This window comes from Helicoverpa armigera, chromosome 25, assembly GCF_030705265.1.
Source record: "Helicoverpa armigera isolate CAAS_96S chromosome 25, ASM3070526v1, whole genome shotgun sequence".
In the NCBI taxonomy this organism is placed as follows: Eukaryota; Metazoa; Arthropoda; class Insecta; order Lepidoptera; family Noctuidae; genus Helicoverpa; species Helicoverpa armigera.
The window spans coordinates 7,556,684-7,570,673 of record NC_087144.1 but is presented as its reverse complement, the minus strand read 5'-3'; the positions used below and the strand labels follow the sequence as shown (position 1 = coordinate 7,570,673).

Sequence of the window (13,990 nt, the reverse complement as noted above, 5' to 3'; positions counted from 1 at the left end):
TCACTAAACTAGTTTTTCGTTTTTGAAAATCTTTTGTCTTGGTTCATTTCAATAAAAAGAACTATTTATTTACTGGTAATAATGAGCACTTTTTTTAGGCTACCTCTAGGCTAGAGTATTTTTATCAATCATCCTGCATGCATGTAGATGTCTAAAGATACATTATTTTTTGGTGATAGTGTGAGACACACGCTTGCATTAGCCGGCGCACGACGCATATCTATTTTAAAACGAAAGTATTCGCGACGCCGGTTCAAGGTTGCAAATTAAGGAAAAATACAAAATAAATATATTTTGAAGACGTGTGACGATTACTCGTAGTGAGTGCATATTAATGTCATTTAAGTACTTTCTACAATATGTCTAGTGAAAAAACTGGTGGTGAAAGCGATTCAAGTGTTGCAGGTAAGGGTTTACTTAATTATTAGGTGTTTAACGAGGCTCAGTATGAGCTGTACGGGTCGATAGGTAAAAGAGAATCGAGAGATAAGGTTATCCGTGAATGGTGTGATGTTGTGTCTGTGTCTGTTTTTGTTCGTCTGTGAAACCGCATCGCTGGATAACGTACGGTAGACTGCACATCAGTGGTAACTATCATGCACCTTAACTCAATAGTAATAAGTACGATTTTCCTATAAAACTGGTACCACTGACCTGAAGTCAATTGTACCTACTTTTATTTTCAATACTTCAAATGGGTGATTGACTTGTCATTATGTGTTCTTTTATGGGCATCTTAAAGTGATAGGTCCTGGCTGCTTACGGGTACCTAGTTAGTAGTTAGTCTGACACTGCGGTATTTTTAGATTCCTTATTTGTAAAAAAAATGATTGGTTGCATACAATTATACGTTACCACTTAAAGCCTACTAACCTCGATGTTGTCTTTCATCAGCTCACAGCTTGGAAGATGTGGAAGCGGGCAGGGCTCTGCTGGCAGCTGCCGACAGTGGTGATCCACATTCAGCTACGCAAGTATACGTGTATGTACAACTGCACATATAACCATGTAGCATCAACCAATGACTTTATGGTCACGTTTGCCCAAAAATCGTTTGAAAATTAATTAGTAACTGCCTTTTAGGGTGCATCTACACGGTGCAAGCGGCTCGCGCATGTTGAGGCACATGCGCAGGTTACATGCTTTTAAAAAACGTGCGGCTCCAGCGACTCGCGCATGTACCAAAGTAAAATATATACCCACCCGCGTGCTCTTGTCACTTGCCACTTGCGCATGTTAACTTGCTCCAGCTACATGCACCGTGTAGATAGACCTTACAGTTGATGACTAGACGACTTGTAGATGGTTGTCTCTTCCAAAACTTGCTGGTATCGGTTGCTTTGACGTTTTTGCTTATTTCTGTATCATAACGATTTTAGGGAACAACGATCTGGTCAAATATTATACAAAGCGACTCGGGAGGTGTATAATGAGTCGGAGGAGTCTTCGAGTGACGGAGACACGTCGCTCGCGGTCCCTACATACACCCAGAAGATCACGCGTTTGAACTCTTTGCTGCTCAATGCTACCAAAAGTGGGGATCTACAGGACATTGAAAGGTACAGTTTCAGGGTTTTAACATTATCTGGTGGTGTTATTTTGTACATTAAGTGCTATGCCATTCTTATATTGACAACAAAGTCCTTCACACGATGCTATAAATAAATATATGTTTAACCCTAGATAGATAACCATATTTCACTGTACACTAAAGATAACCATACGTCTACTACTACTACTACTACTACTATGTTTTAATATCTTTAATTATATGTTGATAAAATGAAAAACATTAGAGTTTATTTATATTTTTATTAGAAAAAAAAATTAAGTACAAAACAAGATAATTCTTACTTTTCGAAACATAAACGTTTAGCAATCTTTCCATCAGTCTTATAGCTTTTTGTGTAAACTTTTAAAAATCATTTTTTTTTAATCTATAGAATATAACAAATTAAAGTAAATCAAATTTTTTAATCATTTTAGCATGCAAGACACTTAGGGCAGGCGCTAGACTTGGTGCTCTCCACAAATGAGATTTTAGCAGCTGTCGGACATAGTCTTTGTCATCCTTCTACTTTTTGAAGAACAAAAGGCACAATATTTCCTTTTTTTTAGCTCAGGTATACCTTCATGTTGTTTGGGAGGTTTGGCTGGTCTTTTTGGCAGTATACTACTATTTATTTCTTTGATATTTATCGGCAAAGTGACCATTTTACGCCTTGTCTACATCCATGGGGTCATCAGGCTACCACTGAGTTTCTTCATAAAATCTCTACGTCCCAGCGGTTTTTCTTTCTTACAAATCATATTATCAGCAGCAGATACTCTGCCACGTGTTCTGCCTTACTCGCCGTCCAACGATGATCGCTTTTGCCACTGAGAATTTGACGCTATGGCATGAGAATACAACTCGGCATAGTTAGCGAAGCACTTTCAGAAATTTCAGGGTTATTTTCAGACATGTCTTCAGCATCAGTGTTTACCTTCACTGGTGCACTGTCTTCAAAGTCTTCTGCATCACTCTGTACTTCATCTCCTGATAAACAGTCTTCAGTTTCACTGTCCGACCCCTCAATCTCTATACCGCTTGTTTCAAGCAACAACCGACAGGTTGCTGCATCGTCTGCACGGTTTCGTGACGTCATAATGTTATTTTTATTGTGGCCTATAACAAGTAAAAAAAAACGAATAAAAAACATATACATTTATTCTCAAAAAAAGACAATAACACATTTTCCCAGAAACAAAAAAACTAACACTAAAGATAACCATACGTCACTTCGACGTAAGGTAGGTAAATATTGAGGAAAGTATTGCACTTACCGGGGCGATATGGGCATGTCCTACAAGCTCCGACGGCCGACTGAGTTGACAGGAACGGGCAGGATAATAACGCAAAAAACAAATGAGTTATTACGATTTTTCAAAATAGATTACGTCGTTTCGACGTAGGTTATCTATCTAGGGTTAAATAATAAATAATATTCATCTAAGTTTTAGAGTACCCGTGGAACATTGCAAAATTTTAGTGGGCCGATAGTTGTTTGGTTTATAAATAAATATGGAAATGTACGGTTGTAAGCACATAACAAAGATCAGGTATTTGGCCGGTATCAAACCAACTAAAAAGTAGAATTGAATCTCAATTTTCTCAAAAAAACTTTTTACCAACCATAGGGCTAACTGTCGGCCGACTGTCCAGTCTGTAGTATGCGGGTACTTACTCTTTAGACTACTTAACCTTGCACTGTCAAAACATGCCAAAATTATGTTTCAGGTTACTCAAAGCTGGAGCTAACCCTAACGCGACATGTGGTATTAACGGAGTATCAGTATGTCACATGGCTGCCTTGAGGACTGACGAAGCTCTTTCCATTCTCCTCAAGGCTGGAGCAAAGAGGTACAGGCTGGACGAGTATAAACTGACTCCGCTGCACTTCGCTGCTTGGGCAGGAAATGACAGGCATATTGCACTCTTACTTGATATGTCTAGAGGTACATAAGTCTTTGTACTTTCAAACGATTTCTTTCCAAGCCTGAACAATCCCATTGCTGGGCAACTCCCCATTTTGTCAACACATCTCTCGATCATTCGAGAGTTCCCATCAACCACGGTTGGAGGCGTTCAGGTCATCCCACCTCCATAGTCTATTTACAAAAACAATGTATCTTAGCGGCGGTTGTAAAATTGCCCAAAACCAAGTTTCTTCATACCCTCGAAAGCCGTTCAAATGAAATAATTATGTGTGACACAAGATCATGAGAGAGGCTTAATGCCTCGGAGATGTGTTGCGTCACGAATGATATAGAAAAACACTCAGAGACGTAAATAAAAATTCAAATATTAAAGATTTTCAGAACACACTGGATCCAGGAGACAATGGAAGCAGACAGGAGGAAACTGAGGATCTTCGACTAAATTTAAAGGAATTCTTGAATACGAAGCAAAGGCTTTTCAAGATCGACTGCGTAGATCCTCAGTGGATGGACAACAGGACATACCACAACTGCAGAGAGTTTTCAGATGGCGTAAGTTAACAGCGGTCTTTTTTTTTAATGACGTCAAAAGTCGTCAAATGACCCCTCCCGCTGTGTGTTAGCAGAAAGAAAAGAAAGAAAAACAATTTATGTTCACAAAAGGACGCAAAAGCAACGCTACAAATGAAACTATTGACAAAACAAACATAAGAAAAAAAATGCTGCAGTTGCGTCACCTTGCGAAAAAGGGATAGCGCTCAGCATAAATGCTGTGCGTTGCGCACAGCAGCGGCGAGGGAGTGTCAGACTCTTACTGGCTAAAAACCGTCGTGTTCCGTCGTAGGCCTTTTATGTACCAGGGCCGCGGTAACTCTTTCGAATAATCCCGCAGCCCCGGCAGCAGTTAACACAGGTATCATTACCGTTTCAAAAATTCCTTTCATTTTCATTTAACTGAGCTTGATGAGAACAATATTCTCAAACAGTAGAAGCGATAAATGACACTTCTACTGGTTCTTCGTTTTTCTTATTCTCTGAAGTAGAGTCATCGCCAAACTTTTTTGTGGTTTAGGCTAACGCTCGAGTCGCTGGGCAAAAGTAATAGGTATCAAAAGATTTGTACCAAACATGTGTGAACTTTTGCTAAGTAATTGCATCAGGTTTTATCTAAATATTTAAATAAAATAGAGATGGTATTCTCCTAAAAAAACACTGGTACTCAGCTGAATCCGGTAAGACTGGAAGCTGATCCCAACAAAGTTGGGAAGAGGCTCGGGAGATGATGATGATTCTCCTGTCGCCGATTATAAGCCGTGGTGGCCTAGTGGGTAAAGCACCAACCTCTCATGTAGCTTCGATTCCAGGTTCAGGCAAGTACCAAAGTAACTTTTCGAAGTTTGTATGTACTTTCTAAGTTTATCTTGAACACCAATGGCAGATAAAAAGGTGAAGGAAAACATCTTGAGGAAACCTGGACTGAAATTAACAACATGCATTGAGCAGGCGTGGTGATTGACGCTCAATCTTCCTCCGTGTGAGAGGAGGCCTGTGGCCAGCAGTGGGACGATAAAAAGGCTTTAACGTATTCTTTTGTCAGCTGCCTAGGCTGTATGGCGGATGGACGGCGCTGCACGCGGCGAGCTCGAGCGCACAGCCCCGCTGCGTGCGCAAGCTGCTCGCGGCCGGCGCCGACGCAAGCGCGCGTGACATCAGCGGCAGAACTCCCTTCGACGTCGCCGGCGCAGCCATCTATTACAATCAGCACGTTGACGTTCATAAGTATGACCTTCTTAATATTACGGTTAGCTCTTTTTAGAACACTACCGTGGAAGGGAAAACCTGCTCTCTGGGACTATTAATTAGTATTTAGGCTACCACGCCCGTTTTGAATATAATTGCTTTCTATGCGAAATATCACAATTCTATTACAAGATGCTGCCCGTCACATCGTCCGGGTAAGCGATGCAAAGTAATAAAAATACCTAATAATTACAACACTTTGGTGTAGAAGATTATAAACGTGACACCCCAATAAATAAGCAACTTTAAAAGTCATTCTGTAACCTCCTGCAAAAATCACATTCTAATGCTTTCTGCTTGCGGTGACTGCTGCGTATAGGGACACCAAAAATGTTAACGGTTTCTGAAAGGTTCGTTAATGAGTTACCGTCCTAGTTAAGTCCTGCTCAGTAAACTCTCACTACAGAAAAACTGTCCATAAATTTCCTTTAACATACATACTAATAAACGTAACTGGATTGTAGTTTTACAGAAGTAATCAAAATACTTATTAGAGAAGATCGTGAGAATTTAAGAACTGAGAAAAAGAAGAAGATCGGAACTCCTCTCCACAGAGCAGTGGAATTGGGCAGTTTGGAAGCTGTGACAATACTCATAGATGCCAAAGTACCTTTAGACACAGGGGATTACAAAGGCGAAACTGCTTTGCACTTGTGTGTTGAAAAAAAGCTCAAGGAACATTTGCAGGTAATCATGATAGAAAGAGAACATAACGCCTTTTAATTATCTACATTTTGATAGATGTTTGTGCCTATCAAACGGATATAAAAACTATCAAACGGATTTTACAAAACTTAGCAGTAATATATTGAAAACCGCTGGCAGAAGCTGGATTTATATAAGTTCATATTACTCAGACTTTTAAACACAAAGACTGTCTTCATAATGCAGCTAAACCCCATCATGAATGAGAAGCCTTTTTGATACTTAATTACATAAATGACACTCGTATACTAATTGATCAAAATATAAAATTTAAATGCTTTGTCATGTTCAAGATTTTAGCATCTCACAAAGTAGCAGGTAAGGATGAACCAAGACCGATAGATGTTAGAGACAGCCGCGACCGAACAGTTCTTCATAAAGCTGTATTGGAATCTTGGGAACCTGGTGTGAGCATCCTAATAGAAAATGGAGCTGATATCACTGCACAGGTATGTAACTTATAAAAGGACGATGGACGTTTTGGTACCCTGACCAACAGTGTTGATTATGGTACCATCGCGTAGGTCTTGGCAAGGCAAAAAATGTTTACTACGACGACTAGTCCCAAATCCTTGTCCCTTTCGCGTGTCATCGACGAATAGAATGTGGAAGGTGCATACATCGTCAACGTAGATGCAGTTCTTGAATCATATTTGCCTGCCAACGGCTTTAAAGAAAGTCGGTGAAAACCTTTGCAGTTCACGCAGAACTATGTTTTGTATTTGATAAATCATCATCATCCTCCTGCCCTTATCCCAATTTTATTTGGGGTCGGCGCAGCATGTTTTCTTCTTCCATACTCTTCTATCTGCCGTCATCTCACAAGTAACATTCTTTCTTACCATATCTACTTTCACACAATCCATCCATCGTTTCTTTGGTCTTCCTCTTCCACTATATCCGTCCACGTTCATACTCATCACCTTCCTCACAACATGACTCTCATTCCTCCGCATCACATGCCTATACCACGACAGCCGGTTTCCACGCAGTTTTTCTGATACCGGCGCTACTTTCAAACTTCCTCTTATATACTCATTCACTCTATCCTTCGCGTAACTACACATACTCTTAACATTCTCTCTCTGCCGCATGCAATTGTCTTTCATTTGTCGCTTTTGTGGGCCAGCACTCTGATCCATACAAGACAGCAGGCCTGACCATACTCTTGTAAATTTTTCCCTTAAGTTTAAGGGGAATACGAGGGTCACAAGTTGTTCCCGTTACCTGCCGCCATTTCATCCATCCTGCGTTAATTCTGTGCGTAACTGTCCGATCTATTTCGCCATCGGCCTGAATAAGCGAACCGAGATACCGGAAATCGGAGCAGACTGGAAGAAGTGCGTTATCAAGCGCTATGGCTTCAGAACTGGAGAGACCGCCGAAATCGCAGAACATGTATTCGGTCTTGGTTCTGCTGATTTTTAAGCCAACATTCTCCAGTCTCTGTTGCCAACTCCCCAATCTGCTCTGGATCTCAGGTCCATCCTCACTAACCAGGACAATGTCGTCGGCACACAGCATGCACCAGGGTGCCTCCTCCTGTATGTCCGCCGTCAAGGCGTCCATAATAAGCAGGAAGAGGTAAGGACTTAAAGCCGACCCACAGCCACACTGAACTGGTCAGTATTGCCGGCCGACGATCGGACATACGTACAGGACTGCCTGTATATCGCACGAACTAACTCCACATACTTCCCAGGCACACCTTTCTCTTTCATAGCCCACCACAACACTTCCCGAGGCACCCTATCATACGCTTTCTCAAGGTCAATGAACACCATGTGCAGATTCCTGTGCACACGTCTGTACTTCTCGCACAATTGGCGAAGTGCGAAGATGGCGTCCATTGTCCCTCGACCTGGCATAAACCCAATTGGTTTTGGGTAATTTCACTCTCTTCTCGCACTCTTTTCTCTATCACTTTCTCCCATACCTTCATAGTATGCGACATGAGCTTTATTCCTCTATAGTTGACGCAATCTTGCACATCCCCTTTATTCTTGAAGATGGGCACTAGCGAACTACTGCACCATTCTTGCGGGATGACTTCTTCATGCAGCAATTTATTGAAGAATAAAGTCAGCCACATACATCCGTTCTTCTTTAACACCTTCCACACCTCAGCTGGTATATCATCAGGGCCCAAGGCCTTTCCATTTTTCATACTTCCAAGTGCTCTTTCTACCTCATCCATGCTAATTTCTCTTACCAATCCCTTATTTACTTGTGCCTCTTGGAGTATTCCATTCCAAACATTCTCTTCATTAATAAGCTTTTCAAAATAAACCTTCCATCTCTCTTTTATTTCCTCATCTTTACATAAAATCTTGTCAGACTCATCTTTCATGCATTTTATGTGGGTTATGTCCCTCGATCGTCTCTCTCTCTTTCGTAATTCGGTAGAGCTCTTTTTGGCCTCTTGGACTGTCCAGGGAGTTGTACAACCTCTCCTGCGCCTTAGCTCTGGCAACTGCTACCGCCTTCTTTGCTTTTCTCTTCTATTCCATGTAGATTCTCTTTCTGTCATCCTTCAGACTTGCATTCACTATTTCAACATTCTGCCATTCTTTGAATGCTACTTTCTTTTCATTCAAAACCTTTTGTACTTCATCATTCCACCACCATGTATCTCTATCAGACCTTTTCCTCTCGAGTCTCCGCACACGTCTTTTGCGACTTCCCTTATATGGCATGCCATTTCACTCCAACATTCATTCATACATCTACCTTCCATCTCCTTCATTTCTGACATTTTGTCCACAACCTGACTCCTAAATACATCAGCACATTATTCCTTCTCTAGCATACGCCACCTAATCCTTGGAGGAGGCCGATCTTTGTTGCTTTTGGGCGAGACATTTACTTTGATATCCAGAATCACAAGTCGGTGCTGAGTGACTAATGCTTCGCCTGGCAGCACTTTGCAGTTTTTGACACAGCATAGACTACTCCGCTTCACCAGGAAGTAATCTGTGTCGCGTGGTGGCCGCTCTTATATGTCACGAGATGCTCCTCTCGTTTATTGAACCACGTGTTTGTTATGGCCAGGTCGAAGGCACAGGCAGCTTGGAGTAATGTCTCGCCGCTTGCATTCCGGGTTCCAAAACCCCTACCACCATGCACTCTCTCATATCCATCGCTCTCTCTTCCTATGTGACCATTAAAATCCCCACCCACATAGACTTCCTCACTATCCTGTACTGTACATTCATCATCAAGCAGTCAAAGTCCTCCCAGAACTTCTCCTTTACACTCTCCTCGCAGCCTGACTGTGGTGCATAAACACTTATCACGTTTATGGCCTTGCCGTCCACAATTAATTTAACCGCTATTAGTCTATCATTCATTCTTTTAACATCTACCACCATTCTTTCAGCCTGTTGTCCACAACTATACCCACATCATTTCTCTTGCCGTCACTTCCACAATAGAAAAACTTATATCCTTCGCCTATCTCTCTAGCCCTTGCACCCTTCCATTTTGTCTCTTGCAGGCACGCTACATTTATTCGTCGCCTTTTCAAAACATCTGCTAGCTCTCTTCCTCTTCCAGTCATCGTTCCTACATTCCAACTCGCATACCTCAATCTCAATTCTCTCACACTTCGAGCTCGCATCTTACATCGCACCCGCCCGTTATGGTGCGACAACCCTTGTCCATTTCCCACAGGAGCCGGGTGCTGCTCCTGCGCGTCGCCTGTGGGGTACGCCCTAGCCCTATCGCTCGTAACTTTATTTACTTTCCTCATACTGCAAAAGTTTCGGCTTAAGTTTTATGGTCGGCCGCCTGCCTGACACCAACCCTCCTTGGGAATGCTATTGTGGTGATTTACCCGTTACCGCGCGGGTGGCCCAAAGTACAGATGTTATGCACTGGCCTTTAGTTCCCTTTAGTCGCCTCTTACGACACCCGCGGGAGAGAGATGGGGACGTCCTATTCTGATCCGGGATCGTCACGGATAAAGATAAGAATAGAAAGTATAGAAAATGTCTTTATTCAGAAATAGAACCTAAGTTTGAAAACCAAAGTATGGTATCAAGTAGACCCAAGGAAATACTTGTTGCAATTTTTTTTATAACTTGACTATTTCAGGATTACAATCAAGAAACGGCAATACATTTTGCAGCCGCGATTGGCAACGTGAATATTCTGAATCAACTCCTAAATACAGAGAAACATAAGATTGTCATCGACATGAGTAACAAAAAAGGAGAAACCGCTTTGTTCAAAGCAGTGTCGAATGGTCATCTTGAATGTGTAAAGTGTCTTCTTGAGAAAGGAGCAAATATTATGAAAACGTTCTCAAATAAGATGAATCTGTTTCATATAGCCGCCGAAAAAGGGTACCTGGAAGTACTCACAGCCTTATTAGATCACGATTATTCCATTGCTAGAACAATGATTAACGAACTGACAGAAGATGATGATAAAGGTTACAGTCCTATTCATTTTGCCGTGCAAAATAATCATCCGGAATGCGCCAGTATACTTTTTTCCAGAAATGATTATCGACATCTTAGAACTTCTTGCGGTATAAATAAAGGCTCGATGCCTTTACACATAGCTGCAATTTACAACAATGTGGAAACAGCAAAAATTATCTCTTTTAAAAGTGACTTTACCGATCAAATAACAAATGATATGCAATGGACTCCATTGCATGCAGCCTGTCACTATGGCAGTAGAGATATGATCAAGCATCTTCTTGAAGGCGGGGCGGACTTATCTCGAAGAACAGATGGTCCAAACGAATGCAGAATCACAGCTTTTGATATGCTTATGAACAACTTGCCAAAGCCCACAGAATTCATGGAAAGTATCTTCGATTCGTATATTTCGACAAACGATTTAAATCTTCAAGACCCAAATTGTGAAGTCACAGTTAATTTTCAGTTATTTTTACCTAAACTTGATGAAAATGATCAGATTAAAGTTATAGATGCACTGCTTAAGACAGGAGATCGGTATGGTCAGAGTCGACTGCTGCTTCACCCATTACTAGAAAGTTTCCTGTACTTAAAGTGGAAAGCCCTCTTGCCATTTTTCTATACAGTAATATGTTTCTACGCTTTCTTCGTCTTATCGTTAACTTTATTTGTTCTTTCTGTATTTTTTTATAAAGACATAAAGGACACTGCTCCGCTTGTTCTCAATTCTACTCTATGGGTGGTGGTATTATACATCACGATATTTTTGATAGTGTGTCAGGTTAGTAAACTTTTCATTATCATCGTGAGGTTATCACAAGGCTCGTTTTGATCTATGTTTCATGTTAATTTTTAAGTGGCTTTGTGTACGTTTCTGAGGTATTAATATTTAAAAGTAGAATGACTAGTACCTTATTCCAATCAACATTAACAAACGTCACAACTATTTGTATATTTGATCATCTCGGATTTACTATTAATGCCGTCATGTTTGTTCCAGGAAGTTCTATACTTGAAACTGAGCAATGGATATTTTCGTCAGTTAGAGACTTGGGTAAAATTCAGCTCAGTTTGCCTGGCTGCCATATTGCCTTTCACTACACGGCTTACCCTGTCTGAGGTAGTCTGGCCGAGGCACGTGGCCACGGGAGCGATACTTCTGTCCTGGCTGGAGATGATGTTCCTACTGTCCAGGTTCCCTAACTGGGGATACTATGTCCTAATGTTTGGAAAAGTCTCCACAAACGTTTTGAAGGTAATCAATATATTTTCTTACACACACTTTAAAACACTGGCACACAGCTACATCCGGTTAGACTGGAAGCCGACCCCAACATAGTTGGGAAAACGCTCGGAAGATGATGATGATATTATATATTTTTAATGTACATATAACAATTTTTTTGCAACATTAGTCTATTATGTTCAATAAATGTTTTCGTTATTTTCAGATACTTCTGACGTTTGCATTCCTGTTGATCGGATTCTCTCTCAGTTTTATGATACAGTTTCACTCTCAGCCGCCCTTCGAGTCGCCTTGGGCAGCCCTCGTGAAGACTATAGTGATGATGACCTCAGAGTTCGACTATGGAGACTTAGTTGAAGAAAGTGATCCTGCAGTGTTCGTGAAATCCATACTCGTAGTGCGCGTCATATTTCTTATGTTTGTCATGTTTGCAGCTATTGTTCTCATGAATCTAATGGTAGGAGTAGCCGTAAATGATCTTTATAATTTAGAAGTCATAGGCAACGTCAGACGACTGGCTAAACAAGTAGAATTAATAGGAATTCTAGAAAACCTTTACAACTTCAATCGTTTTAGGGGTATTCTACCTTATTGGCTGGAAAATGTGTTACGAGGTAAGAAATGTCAAAAAATGTTTGTTATCCGTCCCAACGAACCAAAATCTAGAAATTACAAAATGTTACCATCACATATAAGAGAGGCTCTTTTTGAGAAAGCGCAATGTCGGTATAAGCAAACGGATGACGAAGTAGGATCACAAAATTATAGAGAGAAGCTAGATGAAATACATAATGAGATGGTTACGGTTAAAACCATGATGTTGCAAAATAAGTCACAAGCTGATATAGATTTTAAAGAAATAACGAATAAAATAGTTAAGATTGAATCGTCAATAAGTCAAATGAATTCTTCAATAAACGAACTTAATAGAATGTTAGCACGATTCACACGCGAAACTAAGGACCCTCATAGACGGCGGCGACGGTGAGCAGATTTCATGCAGTCGCTGCAAGTGCGGTCGGCGGTTGCAGTCGGCAGCTAGCATTGATTCAAAACGAAAAACGAATTCAACGCATAAATGTGATGAACCGCGCGGTTGTGAATTGCATTGCATTTTATTTTAACCGGAAGAATCTACTGAGACTTTTTTAGTCGGCCGATATTTTTGAAAAGTAAAAGAAAAAGAAAAGATTTTTTGTTTGTTTAATTTTGCCTAATGTTTTTTTTTGTACCTAAAGACCTCGCAGTTCTGCCAAAGCTGGGATACTTTTCATGAAAATATACTTACAGGAGAAATCCGAGAAAACCGCATCAAGTCATAAGTAATATTATAACGTAATGCCTCAAGAAATAAATTCACATTAATATAGTCTTGTTCCACACTAAATACTCTGCTAAGATTCAGTATGATTTACTCTTAGGCTGGTACTAACAACCAGTGAAACTTGGCCTTCGTTACATCATATACAGACTCTTTTACCTTAACTTTTTTAGGGTTCCGAGGGTAAAATGGGACCCTATTGTTTTCGCTTCTCTGTCCGTCCGTCCATCCGTCCTTCCGTCACCAGGCTGTATCTCATGAACCGTAATAGTTAGAGAACTGAAATTTTCACAGATGATGTATTTTTCATTGCCGATATAACAACAAATACTGAAGACTAGAATTAAATACATATTTTGGGGGGCTCCCATACAACAAACGTGATTTTTTTGTCCGTTTTATTAATAATGGTACGGAACCCTCCGTGCGCGAGTCCGACTCGCACTTGGCCGGTTTTTTATTTTACTCATAAGAGGCGGGTGAGAGGTCAAGTTATACAAGCAAGGAGTACGCAGCCAGAATAATGATAAATCACAGAAAAATATGGCCTATTTTGATACGTAGCGTTGATTGGCTCCCGTTGTTTTGTACGTTTATTTACAGGGTAAGTATATTTGTAAGCTAAGTTAGTAAATTAAGATTTTTTTCTCCAGTTATGCCGTATCGATTTATGTTGAAAATTATATTATTAGAAGTTTCTGCTTTCATGTCTCAGAAAGGTAAAGTTGGCTATTTATATTATTTATGTAATCTATACTAATATTATAAAGAGGAAAACTTTGTTTGTTTGTTTGGTTGTAATGGATAAAATAAAAAACTACTGGACCGATTTTAAATATTCTTTCACCATTAGAAAGCTATATTATCTGCGAGTAACATAGGCCATAGGCTATATTTTATCCCGGTGCGGGCAGTAGCTCCCACGGGACGCGGGTGAAACCGCGGGAAAACGGCTAGTAATATTATAAAGAGGAATATTAAACACCTTTAGCATGCGCGCTCGCTGCA

The 13,990-nt window shown here is 40.6% G+C and overlaps 1 protein-coding gene across 2 annotated transcripts; it reads left to right on the top strand.

Annotated features, from left to right (window-relative positions):
* The first annotated feature begins 173 nt into the window (after positions 1 to 173).
* LOC110381152 (transient receptor potential channel pyrexia) lies at positions 174 to 12,939 on the top strand. 2 transcript variants are annotated; one of them, XM_021341373.3, is made up of 11 exons: positions 174 to 405; positions 895 to 982; positions 1,380 to 1,559; positions 3,281 to 3,498; positions 3,854 to 4,032; positions 5,078 to 5,259; positions 5,745 to 5,967; positions 6,279 to 6,434; positions 10,081 to 11,196; positions 11,416 to 11,670; positions 11,867 to 12,939. In XM_021341373.3, exons 1-11 carry the CDS (start codon positions 360 to 362, stop codon positions 12,647 to 12,649), a joined length of 3,426 nt encoding a protein of 1,141 aa, XP_021197048.3. In that variant the 5' UTR covers positions 174 to 359; the 3' UTR covers positions 12,650 to 12,939. The 2 variants fall into 2 exon arrangements, with proteins under 2 accessions (XP_021197048.3, XP_021197049.3); XM_021341374.3 differs by lacking the exons at positions 174 to 405; positions 895 to 982; positions 1,380 to 1,559 and having other exon boundaries at positions 3,314 to 3,498; positions 3,862 to 4,032.
* Positions 12,940 to 13,990: the final 1,051 nt, after the last annotated feature.

What these genes read in the sequence shown, in the direction of transcription:
- LOC110381152 (XM_021341373.3), top strand. Translation starts at nt 360, where the DNA reads ATGTCTAGTGAAAAAACTGGTGGTGAAAGCGATTCAAGTGTTGCAG. An exon ending in GCAGAGAGTTTTCAGATGGC is followed by an intron (nt 4,033 to 5,077) that starts GTAAGTTAACAG and finishes TTCTTTTGTCAG; the next exon opens with CTGCCTAGGCTGTATGGCGG. An exon ending in TATTTTTGATAGTGTGTCAG is followed by an intron (nt 11,197 to 11,415) that starts GTTAGTAAACTT and finishes TGTTTGTTCCAG; the next exon opens with GAAGTTCTATACTTGAAACT.